The sequence below is a fragment of the Heterodontus francisci genome, unplaced genomic scaffold (assembly GCF_036365525.1).
Source record: "Heterodontus francisci isolate sHetFra1 unplaced genomic scaffold, sHetFra1.hap1 HAP1_SCAFFOLD_62_2, whole genome shotgun sequence".
In the NCBI taxonomy this organism is placed as follows: domain Eukaryota; kingdom Metazoa; phylum Chordata; class Chondrichthyes; order Heterodontiformes; family Heterodontidae; genus Heterodontus; species Heterodontus francisci.
Window position 1 is genome coordinate 2758314 of NW_027141112.1, and position 17803 is coordinate 2776116.

Below are 17803 nucleotides of genomic sequence, written 5' to 3' on the forward strand. Positions count from 1 at the left end.
CAAAGGATTAAGATGGGCTATGAGTGGTCAGGTATTATAAAGGTTATAAATGGGTGGGATGACGGGCTCCACCTCCGTTCTGTCTCCGTAGCGACAGGGCCCGATCTCCCTCAGTCTCCATCGAGAATTCCCCAACCCCACTCTGTTACCGTAGCGACATGCCCTCACCCGATAGCGACAGGCCATGCCCCGCTCTGTGACTATAGTGACAGGCCCGTCTCCCAATAAATGTAACGCCAGACCCGCCCCCGCTGTGTCACCATATTGACAGGCCTCGCCCCGCTGTGTCCCACAGTGACAGGCCCCACCCCCGCTTTGTGTCCATTGTGATTTGCGTCGCCTCCGCTCTGTCACGATAGCGACAGGCCCTTCCCCAGGGTGCTGGAAATCATCAGAGATTCGGTCCCTCTCATCATTGAATGAATTTAATAATTGGAGTAAAGGGATATTTCAGCACATACTTCAACTCCTCTCTGAACTGTGTCTGTGTCACGGCATAAATCGCAGTGTTTGTGCAACAACTCAGGAGCTGCAGCATGAAGCCTAATTCTTTTACAAAAGTATGTAAAAATACAGACTCATAATCCATCCAATACATCCGGAACCATATCGAATACACCATGAACACTGCCCATAACAGGATGAAATTCCCCGAGATAACTAACAGTAAAATAATGGATTTCTTTCGACTCTCCATCGCTGGGTCCCTGCGACTCTGCCCACTACTGTGAGTCCTGAGTCTTCTGCGTCCTCTGCTGCTCACTAAAATGTGTCTGACGGTGAGAGCGTTGAGCAGCAGAATCACCACAAATGGGACACCGGGTGTTAGAATGTTGTTGAGGAATTCGATTATTCCCCAGACCCGAGAACTCATAACATATTTTGGTACAAAACAAAACCAGGGTTGGTTCCACAGCCAATATTCATCTGTTAGCATAAAATACCAGAAGATGTTTTTTAAACAGCTCAGCACAGTCACTGTTCCCAGAACCACAGCCGCCGTTTTATCGGTACAATATTTACTTTTCAGATTCTGGCAACAAATGGCCACAAATCGATCAAAGGTGAAAGTGACGGTGAACCAGACAGAACAGTCTGTCGCTGCATAAAGCAGGACTGCGTGGATATTACACACGTGGATGTCATACAGGAATTTAAACTGTTCATCAAAAGCAATGGGAATCTGCCTTAATATCAGGTCCAGGATAATGACCAGTAGATCTGCCACTGCCATGGCCACCAGGTAACGAGTGACACATTTGGAGAGACCACACTTTCCCCGAGACAGGATCCCAATGGTTAGCAAGTTAACTGTGAGGAAGAGAAACACACAGGGAAATTATACATCAGGCTGGGAACAAAGTTACCAGTTTGATTGAGGACTTATTGAGATTTATAAACGTGTTCCTGTATCAGTGATGTATTGAAATGATTGGACCTGAAAGAACAAACGGAAAATGCTGTGATATGGTGGAAGGCAGGAGAAATTCAGTAACAATAGATTTATTCTGAAATTGTTACATTCAATGTTGATCATAATCCTCCCACTCCCTCCTTTCCCTGTCTCGTCAAAAAACTGTTCCATTTCAAATCACTCCCAGTTCTGATGAAGAGTCACCGACCTGAAACATTAACTCGGTTTCTCTCTCCACAGATTCTGCCAGACCTGCTGGATATTTCCAACATTTTCTGTTTTTATTTCAGATTTGCAGCATCTGCAGCACGTTGCTCTTGTATAGAAATTTAAATATTGGACTGACTGTAAGATTCTCTCACCTGTGACAGGCAGCTCGGAGTTCAGTTATTTCAAAGCTATAATTGGAAATGTGTCCACTGAAAGATCAATAAAACAAATAATCTCAATCGTCACTAAGTTAACTGTAAGCAAGGGAAATTGTCAAAGAATTTTACACCGGTAAAAACAACAGTTTGAGGGATTTCGTGTTAACATTTGAACATTTGTTACCACTTTCAGTATGTGTAGAATTATTGCTCCAGTGACAGGGCTTTCGGCTGGTGAATGGCCAGTCAATTTAGTGGAGCCTGCGGGCTTCCTGACGATGGATGAAAAGATGATGCAACAAAGCATCAGCAATTCGGAGCTCCCACCTGGTGCAATTCTCTGGCACCTGGAGAATTAACTGCCTGATGCCGTCGTCCATATCCCTTTAAGAATGGAGATCCCGCCTGCCAAAGCTGCTGAACAATCAGAGGGCCAGCAGCTCAGTAGTATCGGCAACGCCACCTGCAGCACTGGAACTGCCAGTACGACACCAGGCCTGGGTTCAGGGTCATCATTGGACCCCAGACCCGAGATCAGTGTGGCGAGGACATCAACACCAAAAAGCTAGTTGGTGTCATTGCTGGTGATTCACCAGGCGAAGGAGTCCTGGATTGCAGGTAAGTGTGGCGAGGACACAATGACCAGTCTTTGTATGTGTGTGTGTATGTGTGTGTATGTGTGTGTGTGTGTGTATGTTTTTGTGCTTCTCGTGTTTGTGGGTGTGTTTCTGGTTCAGTTTGCTTATGCGGGTGTGGGTTTGTGTGGGTGTGTGTGTCTGTGTGTGTGCATGTGTGTGTGTGTATATGGGTGCTTCATGGCTCAGGGCCTGGGTTCTTCTAAGCCTGTGCGTGTCTCAGTACTTATGTTACTCTGCGTGTGTGTGGCACAAAGTCTGGGTTGTGATGGGTGTTTGTTTGTGTGTGTGTGTGAATCAGGAACTGGACTGTGCCTGCGTGTGTGTGCACACAATAATGTGTGTGTGGATGTTTGTGTGTGTAGTTTCTTGTGAGTTTGTATGAAAGTGAGTGCTTGTGTATCCTTGTGGGTGCATGTGTGTGGTGTGTGTGTGTGTTTGTTGCGTGGATATGTGTACGTGTGTGCGTATTTATGTGTATCGATGTTCATGTGCGTGCGTGCGTGTGTTTGTGTGTATGTTTGTGCGTGTCTGTGTGTGTGTTTGTCTCAGGGACTGGGTTGTGCTGTCTGAGTGTGTCTCAATGTATGTATTTCAATGCTTGTGTTGTGCTGTGTGTGTGTGAATATTTCTGTGTGTTTGTGTGTGCGTGCGTGTGTGTTTGTGTGTGTGTGAGTTTTTGTGGCTGTATGTGAGTGTGTTTTTGTGTGCGTACGTGTGTTTTTCTGTGTATGTGTGTTTTTTGTGTGGGTGTGTTTGTGTTTGCTTCTGGACTTGGGTTGTGCTGTGTGTGTGCATGTGTCCGTGCGTGTGTGCATTTCTGTTTCTCAGACTTGTGCTGCTCTGTGGTGTGTTTGAATTTGTATCTTTTGAGTCTCAGGGCCTGGGTTGTGCTGTGCATCTTTGTATTTGTGCATGTGTGAGTGTGTGTGTGTGTGCAGTTTATAGCTCGGGGCTGGTTGTGCTCTGTCTGTGTGTGTCTCAGTGCTAATGTTGTTCTGTGTGCGTGTGCGTGTGTGTGTTTCAAGAACTCGGTTCTGCTTTGTGTCTTTGTGCATGTGTGCGTGAGTGTGCGTGTGTGTGCGTCTTTATGTGTATCTCAAGGTCTGGCTTGTGCTGGGCGCTGGGTGCTGATGTGTGAGTAAATGAGTCTGCGTGTGTGTGTCTGTGTATCTGTGTGTGCGTGTGTGTTTCAAGGAGTGGGTTGTGTTTTGTGTCTTTGTTTGCGTCCGTGCATGTGTGTCTGTGTGTTGTGTGTGTTTCAGGAACTGGGGTGTGTGTGTGTGTGCGTGTGTGTGTGTGTGTGTGTGTGCACGCGTGCATGTGTGTGTGTGGATGTTTGTCTGTGTAGATGTCTGTGTGTTTGTGTGCAAGTGCATGCTTGTGTATCTTTGTGGGTTCGTGTGTGTGTTTGTGTGCGTGGATATTTCTGTGTATTTGTGTGCGTGTATGTGTCTGCGTGTGCGTGTGTATGTGTGTGGGTATGCGTGTGTATGTGTGTGCACATTTGTGTGTTTGCCTCCGGACGTGGGTTATGCTGTGTGTGTGTGCGTGTGTCCATATGTATGTGCATTTCTGTTTCTCAGACTTGCGCTGTGCTGTGGTGAGTTAGTGTTTTTGTCTTTGGTGTGTCATTACCTGGGTTGTGCTGTGTGTCTTCGTATGCTTGTTTCAGTGTCTCAATGACTGGACTGCGCTTTGTGTGTGTGTGTGTGTGTATCAGTGCGTCTCTGTGTGTCTGTGTGTGTATCAGGAACTGGGTTGTGTGTGTGTGTGTGCACGCATGCATATGTGTGCGTGGATGTTTGTTTGTGCAGATGTTTGTGCGTTTATATGCAAGTGTGTGCTTGTGTTGCTTTGTGGGTGCACGTGAGTGTTTGTGTGCGTGGATATTTGTGTGTATGTGCGTCTAAGTTTGTGTGCGTGTGTGTTTGTGTGTTTGCGCGCGCCTGTGTGTCTGCTTGTCTCAGGGCCTGATTTGTGCTGTCTCAGTGTGTGTCTGTGTGTGTATATCTTAGTGCCTGTGTTGCGCTGTGTGTGTGTCTCAGGGACTGTGCTATGCGTGTTTGTCTGTATGTGTGTGCGTTCACACGCACATGTGTGTGTGTGCCGATGTTTGTGTGTGCATGCCTTTGTGTGCTTGTGTATTTTTGTGGTGCATAGGTGTGTACATCTAGGACCCTGTAGGTAGGGTCAAGGATGTCTCTGAGCTGTTGCAGGGCATTCTAATGGGGGTGGGCAAGCAGACAGTTGGTCCATATCGGTAACAATATCATAGGTAAAAAATAAAGGGGTGACGTCCTACAGGCTGAATTTAGGGAGTTAGGGTGAAAAAAGTAGAATCTCAAAGGTTCTAATCTCCGGATTACTACCAGTGCCACGTGCTTGCGAGAGCAGAAATAACAGGATCTATCAGATGAATACGTGACTACAGAAATTTTGTGGGGGGAGGGATTCAGATATCTGGGACATTGGGACCGGTTCAGGAGAAGGTGGGACCAGTACAAGATGGACGGATTGCATCTGGCCAGGACTGGGACCAATTTCCTCAGGGTGTGTGCGTGAGGTGGGGTGTTTGCTTTTGCTGTCAGGGAGGGCTTAAACTAGAATGACAGGATGTGTGGGATTCTGAGCGGGAAGATACAGGAGGGGGAAGCAATAATAGAAATAAAAATCAGAAATTGGCGGCACAGTGGCGCAATGGCGAGCACTGAAGCCTCACAGCTCCAGGGACCCGGGTTCAATTCTGGGTACTGCCTGTGCGGAGTTGGCAAGTTCTCCTTGTGACCATGTGCGTTTTCACCGCGTACTCCGGTTTACTCCCACAGCCGAAGAATTGCAGATGATAGGTAAATTGACCATCGTAAATTGCGCCTATTGTCGGTAGGTGGTAGGGAATATGGGATTACTGTGGGGTTAGTATAAATGGGTGGTTGTTGGTCGGCACAGACTCGGTGGGCCGAAGGGCCTGTTTCAGTGCTGCATCTCTAAATAAAATAAAACTTAAAGACGGAGAAAATAAGGGCGAGAAACAAATGGGGCCACAGTGCAAAATAAAGCTAAGATGACTAACAACGTTAAAAGAACGAGTCTAAAGGCATTGTGTCTTAATGTGCAGGGCATTTGCAATAATGTAGATGAATTAACAGTGCAAATAGATATAAAGTCTTATGATATAGTTGTAATTATAGAGGCATGCCTACAGTGTGCCAAAGGATAGGAAGTGAGCAAAGTGAATATGGGGAGTAATGCAGAAGGTTAAAAAGCAGGACCTCCAGGGTTATAATCTCAGGATTACTCCCTGTGTCGCGTGCTAGTGAGGGGAGAAACAGGTGGATTCGGCAAAAGAAATGCGTTGATGAAGAGCTGGTGTAGGCGGGAGGGTTTCAACTACTTAGAGCATTGGGATCTCTTCTGGGTCAGAGGTGACCTCTACAAGAAGAAAGGGTTGCATCTAAACTGGAGGGGGACCAATATCCTTGCGGGGAGGTTGGTTAGCACTACTCGGGAGGGTTTAAACTCGTCTTGCAGGGGGGTGGGACCCAAAATAGGAGAACTAACAAATTGGATACAAAATTGTCTTCGTGATAGGAGGCAGAGGGTGGTAGTGGAGGGTTGTTTTTCAGGTTGGAGGCCGGTGACCAGTGGTGTGCCACAGGGATCGGTGCTGGGGCCTCTGTTGTTTGTCATATATATTATTGACTTGGATGTGAATGTAAAGGGCATGATAAGTAAGTTTGCAGATGACACCAAAATTGGTGGTATAGTGAATAGTGAAGAAGTTCGTCTAGGGTTACAACAGGATATAGATCAACTGGGAATGTGGGCAACGGAGTGACAAATGGAATTTAACACAGACAAGTGTGAAGTGATGCATTTTGGGAAGTTAAACCAGGGCAGGGCATATACAGTGAATGGCAGGGCTCTGGGGAGTGTTGTTGAGCAGACAGACTTTGGGGTGCAAGTACATCGCTCCCTGAAAGTGGCAACACAGGTAGACAGGGTGGTGAAGAAGGTGTATGGCATGCTTGCCTTCATCGGCCGAAGCACTGACTGCAAGAGTTGGATCGTCATGTTCCAGTTGTACATAACGTTGGTTCGGCTGCATTTGGAGTACTGTGTGCAGTTCTGGTCGCCCCACTCCAGGAAAGCTGTGTTTAAGCTCCAGTGGGTGCAGAAAAGATTCACAAGGATGTGATCTGGTTTGGAGGGCTTGAGTTATAAACAGAGATTGGATAGGCTAGGTCTTTTTCCCTGGAGTGAAGGAGGCTGCGAGGGGCCATGATCGAGTTATATAAATTGATGAGAGGCATAGATAAAGTAAATAGCCGGTGTCTGTTTTCGATGGTAGGGGTGAGTAAAACTTTCCTTCTTTTGGGCCTCCTTATCTCGAGAGACAATGGATACGCGCTTGGAGGTGGTCAGTGGTTTGTGAAGCAGCGCCTGGAGTGGCTGTAAAGGCCAATTCTGGAGTGACAGGCTTTTCCACAGATGCTGCAGAGAAATTTGTTTGTCGGGGCTGTTGCACAGTTGGCTCTCCCCTTGCGCCTCTGTCTTTTTTCCTGCCAACTACTAAGTCTCGTCGACTCGCCACATTTTAGCCCCGTCTTTATGGCTGCCCGCCACCTCTGGTGAACGCTGGCAACTGACTCCCACGACTTGTGATCAATGTCACAGAATTTCATGTCGCGTTTGCAGACGTCTTTATAGCAGAGACATGGACGGCCGGTGGGTCTGATACCAGTGACAGCTCGCTGCACAATGTGTCCTTGGGGATCCTGCCATCTTCCATGCGGCTCACATGGCCAAGCCATCTCAAGCGCCGCTGACTCAGTGGTGTGTACAAGCTGGGAATGTTGGCCGCCTCGTGGACTTCGGTGTTGGAGATACGGTCCTGCCACCTGATGCCAATTATTCTCCGGAGGCAGCGAAGATGGAATGAATTGAGACGTCGCTTTTGGCTGACATACGTTGTCCAGACCTCACTGCCAGAGAGCAAGGTACTGAGGACACAGGCCTGATACATTCGGACTTTTGTGTTCCGTGTCAGTGCGCCATTTTCCCACACTCGCTTGGCCAGTCTGGACATAGCAGTGGAGGCCTTTCCCATGCGCTTGTTGACTTCTGCATCTGGAGACAGGTTACTGGTGATAGTTGAGCCTAGGTAGGTGAACTCTTGAACCACATCCAGAGCGTGGTCGCCAATATTGATGGATGGAGCATTTCTGACATCCTGCACAATGATGTTTGTTTTCTTGAGGCTGATGGTTAGGCCAAATTCATTTCAGGCAGCCGCAAACCTGTCGATGAGACTCTGCAGGCACTCTTCAGTGTGAGATGTTAAAGCAGCATCGTCAGCAAAGAGGAGTTCCCTGATGAGGACATTCTGTACTTTGGACTTCGCTCTTAGACGAGCAAGGTTGAACAACCTGCCTCCTGATCTTGTGTGGAGGAAAATTCCTTCTTCAGAGGACTTGAACACATGTGAAAGCAGCAGGGAGAAGAAAATCCCAAAAAGTGTGGGTGCGAGAACACAGCCCTGTTTCACACCACACAGGATAGGAAAGGGCTCTGAGGAGGAGCCACCATGTTGAATTGTGCCTTTCATATTGTCATGGAATGAGGTGATGATACTTAGTAGCTTTGGTGGGCAACCAATCTTTTCTAGTAGTCTGAAGAGACCACGTCGGCTGACGAGGTCAAAGGCTTTGGTGAGATCAATGAAAGCAATGTCGAGGGGCATCTGTTGTTCACGGCATTTCTCCTGTATCTGACGAAGGGAAAACAGCATGTCAACGGTCGATCTCTCTGCACGAAAGCCACACTGTGCCTCTGGGTAGACGCGCTCGGCCAGCTTCTGGAGCCTGTTCAGAGCGACTCGAGCAAAGACTTTCCCCACGATGCTGAGCAGGGAGATTCCACGGTAGTTGTTGCAGTCACTGCGGTCACCTTTGTTTTTATAGATGGTGATGATATTGGCATCGCGCATGTCCTGGGGAACTGCTCCCTCATCCCAGCACAGGCATAGCAGTTCATGTAGTGCTGAGAGTATAGCAGGCTTGGCACTCGTGATTATTTCAGGGGTAATGCTGTCCTTCCCAGGGGCTTTTCCACTGGCTAGAGAATCAATGGCATCACTGAGTTCTGATTTGGTTGGCTGATGTCCAGCTCATCCATGACTGGTAGAGGCTGGGCTGCATTGAGGGCAGTCTCAGTGACAGCATTCTCCCTGGAGTACAGTTCCAGGTGGTGCTCAACCCAGTGGTCCATTTGTTTGTGTTGGTCAGTGATTATGTCCCCTGATTTACATTTGAGGGGGGAGATCTTCTTAATGGTTGGCCCAAGAGCTCTCTTCATGCCATCATACATTCCTCTGATGTTTCCGGTGTCTGAGGCCAGCTGAATATGACTGCATAGGTGTTGCCAGTAGTCGTTTGCACAGCGCCTGGCTGTTCTTTGTGCAGTGCTTCTGGCTGCTTTCAGTGCTGCGGATGTTAAATCGCTGGGGGCTTTCTTGTAGTTCAACAGTGCAATGCGCTTAGCGGCTATGACAGGTTCCAGCTCTTCATTATGAGATTGAAACCAGTCTGCATTTCTCTTCGCACTTTTGCCGTAGGTGGTCAAAGCTGACTCATAGATGGCGTCTTTGATGTGGGCCCACTTGGTCTCAGCATGCCCTGTGGGAATGTTTTGAAGGGCTGTTACAAGTGAATTTAGAAATTTTTGCAACAGCTGTGGGTGAGAAATTCTGCTCGTGTTGATGCGCGGGTGGCCCTTCTGCTTGGAATGATGCAACTTCTTTGGTCTGAGTCTAACCTTGCTGAACACCAGGGAGTGGTCGGTGTCACAGTCTGCACTGTGGAAGCTGCGTGTGATTTGAACACTCTTTAAGGCGTCTCGCCTTGTGACATTGAGGTCTCACTGGTGCCAACGACGCGATCTTGGGTGCCTCCATGAAACCTGGTGACAGGGTTTCGTGTGAAAGAACGAGTTGGTGATGCAGAGGTTATGATAGGTACACAACTCAAGCAGTCTCTGCCCGTTCTCATTCATCCTTCCAACGGCACTTGGGACCTTATTACCTGCACCCGCTTCCCCCCTTTCCCCCCCTTTTCCCCCTTCCCCTTCCCTGCTCCACCCTCTCAGCTCACCCCCCAACAACCCCGTCCCAGCCCACCACCCCGCACCATCTTCCCCCCACACCCCCTTCCCCTGCACACCCCACCCCTTACAGCCCCCTTCCCAGCTCCCCCTAGCACCCCCCTCCCTCCACCCCTCCCCCTCGCATCTCCTCCTCCCACAGGCACCATCCTACACCTGTGTAGGGGCCCTAACAACCCCACTGCCTTGTGGGCGTCTCGGGAGAGACCAAGGCTAAGGGAGTAAACCCTAACAGATAATCCGGAGCGGAACCCCGTAGGCGGTCATGTGTCACCTTTGGCATGTTTCCGGCAGTTCCTGCAGCCATACCGGTGCCAAACGTCGTGCTCTGCACTCCTTTGGACCCCACCAGAAAGGCCGAGAGGGGGGTGTTGACGACTGGTCAACTCTCAACCTCCATAAACTTGCCCAGGCATGCGCCATGGAGAGGTCACTCCATAGTTGCCTCACAGCGACTGACACAACACGGAAGGCAGCAGTTCCGGGTTATAAGTCCAGATAAATTGGCGTAGAAACTGGGCGCCACGGGTTGCCTTTGTCGGTGGGAGAGGTCATTGCACCTCACTGGACAGCTACCGCCCACCTCAAACCGGGCAGCCCCCGGTCAACAAGGTTCTGTCCCGCCACAGTCTACCTGCTTCAATGGGTGCTTGGAGCTCAGGGTCATTGCCCGAAAGGTGGATTGATACACCGCACCAAACAACATGAAAAAAGGAAAGAAGGTACCAGCCCTTCGCTTTGCAAGCTGGAACGTCAGAACTATGTGTCCTGGCCTGTCGGAAGACCTTACACAAATCAACGATTCTCGGAAGACAGCCATCATTAACAACGAGCTCAGTAGACTCAATGTAGACATTGCAGCACTTCAGGAGACATGCCTCCCCGCGAGTGGATCTCTAACAGAGCAAGAGTGCACCTTCTTCTGGCAGGGCAGGGACCCTGAAGAACCAAGACAGCATGGAGTGGGCTTCGCCATCGGAAACTCCTTGCTCAGCATGATCGAGCCTCCCTCAAATGGCTCGGAACGCATACTGTCCATCCGACTGCTCACCACCTCTGGTCCAGTACACCTACTCAGCATCTATGCTACAACACTCTGCTCCCCTCCTGAAGCTAAAGACCAGTTCTACGAGCAACTCCATAACATCATTAGCAGCATCCCCAACACCGAACACCTATTCCTGCTGGGGGACTTTAATGCCAGGGTTGAGGCCGACCATGACTCATGGCCCTCCTGCCCGCGGCGCTATAGCGTTGGAAGTAAAACCAGAGGGCATGAATTTAAGGTGAGAGGGAGGAAGTTTCGAGGGGATCAAAGGGGTAAATCTTTCACACAAACAGAAATGAGTATCTGGAATGAGCTGCCTGAAGAGGTGGTGGAGGCAGGAACAAGAGCGACAATTAAGAGGCATCTGGACAGGTACTTGAATGAGCAGGCATAGAGGGATATGGAATTAATGCAGGAAGAGGGATGAGTATAGATCGGCATTATGGTAGGCATGAATGCGCTGGGCAGAACGGCCTGTTTCTTTGCTATACGACTCTCTGACTCTATGACTTTATGAACATCCAGGGGTATTCAATATTTAGGAAGGATAGGCAAAAAGGGAAAGGAGGTGGCATAGCGTTGTTAGTAACGGAGGAAATCAATGCAATAGTGAGGAAGGACTTTGGCGCGGAAAATCATAGTGTGGAATCTGGGTGGGGCTAAGAAACACCAATGGGGCAGAAAACGTTGATGCGGTTTGTGTATAGGCCCCCAGATAGTAGTGAAGGTGTTAGGGATGGCATTAAACATGACGTAGAGGCGTATACAATAAGGCTACAACTGTGACCATGGGTGAATTTAATCTACATATAGATTGGTCAAACCAAATTAGCAATAATACTGTGGAGGAAGATTTTTCTGGAGTGGGTTCGTGACGGTTTTTTAAACCAATACTTTGAGGCAATAACTGCAGAACAGATTCTCCTCGACTGGTTATTGGACAATGAGAAATCATTAATTAACAACCTTGCTGTGTGGGGCCCCTTGCCGAAGAGCTTCCAGAACATGATAGAATTCTTCATTAACATGGAGAGTGAAGTAGTTGAATTCGAAACCAGGGTGCTGAATATAAGTAAACCAAACTACAAATATATGACGTGCGAGTTAGCTATTGTAGAGTGGGGAACATTACTAAAAGCGTTGAGGGTTGAGAGACAATGGATAATATTTAAAGAACAACAATCATTCATTCCTGTCTGGCACAAAAATAATACCAGAAAGATGGCTCAACCGTGGCTTACAAAATAAATTAGGGATAGTATTAGATCCAAAGAGGAGGCATATAAAATTGCCAGAAAAAGCAGCAAGTCTGAGGATTGGGAACAGTTTAGAATTCAGCTAAGGAGGACGAACAGGATGATTAAGCGGTTAAAAATAGAATATGAGAGTAAACGTGCGTGGAACATCAAAACTAACATTAAAATCTTCTATTTGGGCCTCCTTATCTCGAGAGACAATGAATACGCGCCTGGAGGTGGTCAGTGGTTTTTGAAGCAGCGCCTGGAGTGGCTATAAAGTCCAATTCTCGAGTGACAGTCTCTTCCACAGGTGCTGCAGAGAAATATGTTTGTCGGGGCTGTTGCACAGTTGGCTCTCCCCTTGCGCCTCTGCCTTTTTTCGTGCCAACTACTAAGTCTCTTCGACTCGCCACATTTTAGCCCTGTCTTTATGTCTGCCCGCCAGCTCTGGCGAACGCTGGCAACTGACTATAAATAAATATGTGAAAAGTAAAAGATTACTTTAGACAACTGCAGATCCTTTACCGTCAGAAACGGAGGAAATTACAATGGAGAACAAAGAAATAGCAGAAAAATTAAAGACATACTTTTGTTCTGTCTTCACAAAGGAGGACGCGCATAACCTCACAGAAATGTTAGGGAACAAAGGGTCTGATGAAAGGGAGGAACTGGATAAAGTCAGTATTATTTAAAAAAAAGTTATAGGGAAATTAATGGGATTAAAGGCTGACAAATGCTCAGGGACTGGTAATTTAAGTCCCAGAGTAAGAAAGCAAGTGGCCCTGGAAATAATGGATCATTGGTGGTCATCTTCCAAAATGCTTTGGACTCTGGAGCAGTTCCTACAGATTGGAGGGTGGTAAATGTAGCCCACTATTTCAAAAAGCAGGGAGAGGAAAAGAAACCTGGCAATTACAGATCCAATCGCCTTACATCAGTAGTTGGGAAATGCTAGAATCTATTATAAAGGATATAATAGCAAAACACCTGGAAAGCATAAACAGGATTGTATAAAGGTAGCATGGGTTCCGAAAGGCAAATCACGCTTAATAAACCTACTGGAGTTTTTTTGAGGATGCAACTAGTAGAATAGATAAGGGAGAACCCGTGGATGTGGTGTACTTGGATTTTCAGAAGGTTTTTGATAAGGTCCCATATAAGAGGTTATTGTGCAAACTTAAAGCACATGGGATTGGGAGTAATATACTGGCATGGATTGAGAATTGATTGACTGACAGGAACCAATGAGTTGGAATAAACGGGTATTTTTTCAAGGTGGCAGGCAGCGACCAATGTGGTGCCACAGGGACCAGTGCTTGGACACCAACGATTCACAATATATACTCATGGCTTGGGTGAGGAAACTAAATCTTACATTTCAACATTTGCAGTTGACACAAAGCTGCGGAGGAAAGTGAGCTGTGAGGAGGATGTAAAGAGGCTCCAATTCGATTTGTACATTTTGGGTGAGTGGGAAAATGTGTGGCAGCTGCATTACAACGTGGATAAAAGTGAGGTCCCGGTTCTGTTCTCATATTCCTGCAAGTTTATTTCCCTCTCCTGTCCTTCCAAAATTCGTTTGAAATCGTTCATTGTCTCTGCTTCCATCACCCCTGTGGGCAGTGACTTCCAGGCCATTGCCACTGGTGCATAAAAACGTTCTTCCTCACATTCCCCTGGAATCACTTGCCCAGGCGTCATCTCTAGTCTTGTAGCATCGGCTAATCATCTACCTATCTAAACCTCTCATAATCTTGTCCACATCAATCTCCTTTCCTCCAGGCAAAACAATACCAGCTTTTTGAAGCTAACCCTGTAACTAAAATCCTTCATCCCTGGAACCATTCTGGTAAATCTCCTCTACATCCCGTCAAGGAACCTTACAACCTTCCTAAAGTGTGGTGAGCAGAACTGGATGCAGTACTCCAGTTGGAGCCTAACCAGAGCTTTATGAAGGTTCAGCATAACTTTCCTTCTTCTGTACTCACTGCCTCGATTTATGAAACCCAAGATCCCGTATGCGTTACTAATGACTCTCTCAATATGTCCTGTATCTTCAGGGATCTATGTGTATGAACACCCATGTCCCTCTGTCCCTGTACACTCTTCCACCTGTGATATTAAGTCTATATTGCCTTTCTTCATGCCTTCTGCCAAATTGCCCTGCAGAGCTCCCGACACCATCAGGAATTCGGCTATTCCGATAAAGCAACGGGACCTCTCATCCTGCGTCTCCCTACTGAGGGAGAATATGTTGACAGAGATGGCCTCCCTCACCTCCCAGAATTATCAATAGACAACACACAGGTCTAGCAACTACTGGTCAGTTACTTTAACATCAGTGGTGGGTAGTTTTTTAGAAACAATAATCAACGGGGGAATATCAAAACACACTTGCAGAGACCTGAGTTAATTTAAAATTGTCAGCATGGAATTTTACAAGGCAGATCATGCTTTACTAAACTTTTTTTGATGAAGTAACAGAGAAGGTTTCTGAAGGAAAGTGGTGGATGTTGTCGACATGGATTGCAAGAAAGCGTTTGATGAAGTACCACACAAAAGGTTAGTTAGAAAAATTGAAACTCATGGAATAGCATCAAATGGGATAAAAAATATTGTCTAAAGGACAGAAAAGAGCAAATTGTGGTAAACAGTTGTTTTTCATACTGGAGGATGATGTTCCACAAGGGTCAGTACTGGGACCACTGCTTTTTCTTTTTCTTTTGCTATATGTAAATGACTTGGATCTTGAAATACAAAGTAGAATTTTAAAATGTTCTGATGCTACCAATCTTGTAGGAGTGGGAAACCGTGAGGATGATGCAAACTGTCAGCAACAGGATATAGATAGGACTGAAAAGTGGCAGGTGGAATTTAATAGAACAGTATGACGTGAAGACTTCTGGCATAAAGGGGAGAAAGGCAATATAGAATTATAATGGTGCAGTTCTAAAGATTGTGCAGGAACAGAAGGACCTGGCCTCCATTTGCATTGATCTCTGAAGGTGGCAGAACATATTACGAGAGTGTTTGGCAAAGCATATCAGATCTTTGGCTTCATCATGAGAGGCAACGAGTATAAAAGCAGGGAGCTAATGCTGAAACTCTATAAAACTTTGCTCAGGCCCCCTGGAAGACTGTGTCCAGTTCTGCTTACCGCACTTTTGGAAGGATGTGAACGCCCTCGTGAGGGTTTCGACGAGATTTACCAGAATGGATCCAGGGTTGGGGGAGAGGTTTAGTTACAAGGTTAGTTTGTCGACTCCTGCAGTGCTCTCCCTGGAGTAAAGGAGATTGAGAAAGATTAAACAGAGGTGTACAAGATTATGATAGTCTTCGAAAAGACAAACAAGGAAAAACTGTTCCCATTAACTGATGAAACACGGACTAGGTGACACAGATGAAGGTTTTGGATAAGTGATGCAGGGGGAAAGTGAGGAAGAACATTGGTTTATGCAGTGGACAGTAATGACTTGGAACTCACTGCCCTGGAGGGTGGTGCAAGCCGAGACAATCAATGATTTATAAATGAATCCGGAGGGTCACCTGCATGAAATAACCATGCAGGGCTACATGGATTGAGCGGGGCAGTGGGACTGACTCAATTGTTCCATTGAGAGCTGCCATGGAGTGTCCGAATGGCCTCTTTATATGACTCTATGACTCAATCAATGTCGACAACTCGATGTTGTATGCAGCACACGCACTGCCTGCAAAGATCCAAATGCATAGAATTCAATGAAACTGTGACCTTAATGGTCACTGGCAGTTCAGTCTTCACCCTGGTGTGAGGCTCCAGATCATTTTGCAAGAGGTGACACATCCTTATTGAATCAGAGTCACCTCACATACTGCTCCTGGGATAGGAGTAGGTTGGAAAGGTGCTGTTGAAAAACCCGGCATGAGTAGGGCAGAGCCCCTGCTTCGACCCTCTTGACAGAGCTTCCCCGCTCTGCAGTCTCTGCCCCATTTGTTCGTCTTGTTACAGACGCAAATACAATGTAACTACAGTCACCAGACCTCGTGCAGGGTTTGGTCACCAAATCATCTGTCCTCCCTGAATGTTTGCAGCAGCTCACAACACAACCTCCAGAAAACCATCCACAACACCTCCACTAACTTTACAATAGCAGCAGTAGGTCAAAAGTCCCTCACCTGTAAGTTGGTGGCCTGGTCCTTTTAAATAACACTAGAACGCAGCCCTCGTGCTGCTGAATGCAAGACCAGATGAGAATGGCTAACACAGGTGGTCAGTGGACATGCACAGTGCAACTTTCAAAGACGTGCGTCAAAGCTGCTGGAATAGCTCATTGACATCAATTCAACCCCGCCCCCTCTCATACTGCCAGTACACGCACAGTACGCCCACAGCTATATTCCTGCCCAGCATGGGGCACTGTGCAGGCCACACTGGAAGATCCAGGATTTTGGAACACTGGCACCAGAGGCGCCACGGAGTAAAAATCACAGCCAGGGGAGATAGAAAGGGAAAGCAACTCACTTTATTAAGGGAATTGGCAAAAGACTCACAGGCATAAGTTTTGCAGGAAGAGTGAAATGGGCAGGGGAATGGGATAATCGGGCGGGGTGAGTCAATGGAGGAATTCAAACACAAGAATGAGAATATTAAAATTAAGGTGCTGTCAGACCGGCGAGCCAATGTCAATCAGTGAGCTGGGAGGTGATGGGAGATCGGGAATTGCTGTGAGTTAGGAGACAGACAGCAGAGGTCTGGATAGGCTGTGGTTTATGGAGCTATTTAACTGGGAGGGTGACCAGGATAGAATTGGAATAGTCAAATGTGCATTTAAACAAAGACACGGATGAGGGTTTATGAAACAGATGGGCTGAGGCAGAGGTGGAGACGGATGATTTTACAGAGGTGGTAGTCGGCAGGATTGGTGAAAGATAGAATATGGAGATGAAATCAGCTCAGAGATCAATAAAATACAGAGGCTGTAAAAAGTCCAGTCCAGCCTCAGACATTGATCAGTAAGGGTATGGTATTTCATGGATAAGGGACGGAGTTTTGATGGAGACCGATGACACTCTCTACAGTCTTCCCAAAATTTAAATTGCAAGAACAGTATTTCAGTGAGACAGGGTTTACAGATCTCCTCGCTGGAAATAGAGAATTAGGAGTGGCAGCAACAACAGTAAAGTCCAATAGCTATAATACAGTGAGGAATGATATATAGCGCAAACAGCTAGAAATATAGGTATACGAGGAATAACAACAGCAGCAAGGTTAGCAGGTAAATTACAGAAGCAGTAATGCAGTTGAACATGGTTAATAAGATGTATAGAGAGACTTGCCAGGGACATCAACAACAGCAAGAATTGGGTAATAAATGCATTGCATAATCAACAGTATGTGATAGATCCCAAGTGTTAACACATGTGAACCATACGTATGAAGCATGTAATGAGACCATGATAAACTCTTGCCCATTGTTGTAACTTTCCAGTCTAATGTTCTCAGATTCTGATCCATTGTTGTAACATTCCAATCTATTGTTCTCAGATTCTGAACTACACTTTCCCTCTCTCTGGAGCCACTGCTCCCAGTTGGTGCTGAGGCTGATGCTCTCACTGACACTATGGGATAACACATGTAAAGGAGCTCCTTATTAATGGAAGAGGGAAACCCTTCAGTGACACAATTAGTGTCCGAGGAGATTGGCATTAATTACAGTGACTGAACAAACAGATGCAGTTAACCCTTTTCAATCCAACACCTTTTGTACCACAATAAAGTGGAATATTCATCCAGTCTGGATGGAATGTTTAAGGGTTACTGAGGGAAGGGCTGGTGGAAATAGCAGAGGCAGAAGCCAGAATTTTCCAATCCTCCTTGGATATGAGAGTGATGACAGAAGACTGGAGGGTTGCAAATGTTATACACTGTCGAAAACAAAACAAAGGTTGGATAAACCCTG

The 17803-nt window shown here is 46.8% G+C and overlaps 1 protein-coding gene across 1 annotated transcript; it reads right to left on the reverse strand.

Moving 5' to 3' along the window:
* Positions 1-412: 412 nt before the first annotated feature.
* On the reverse strand, positions 413-17478 carry LOC137362130 (probable G-protein coupled receptor 139). Its single transcript, XM_068026636.1, has 2 exons — positions 17181-17478; positions 413-1311 (listed from the first exon to the last, which is right to left on the reverse strand). Exons 1-2 carry the CDS (start codon positions 17476-17478, stop codon positions 413-415), a joined length of 1197 nt encoding a protein of 398 aa, XP_067882737.1.
* Positions 17479-17803: the final 325 nt, after the last annotated feature.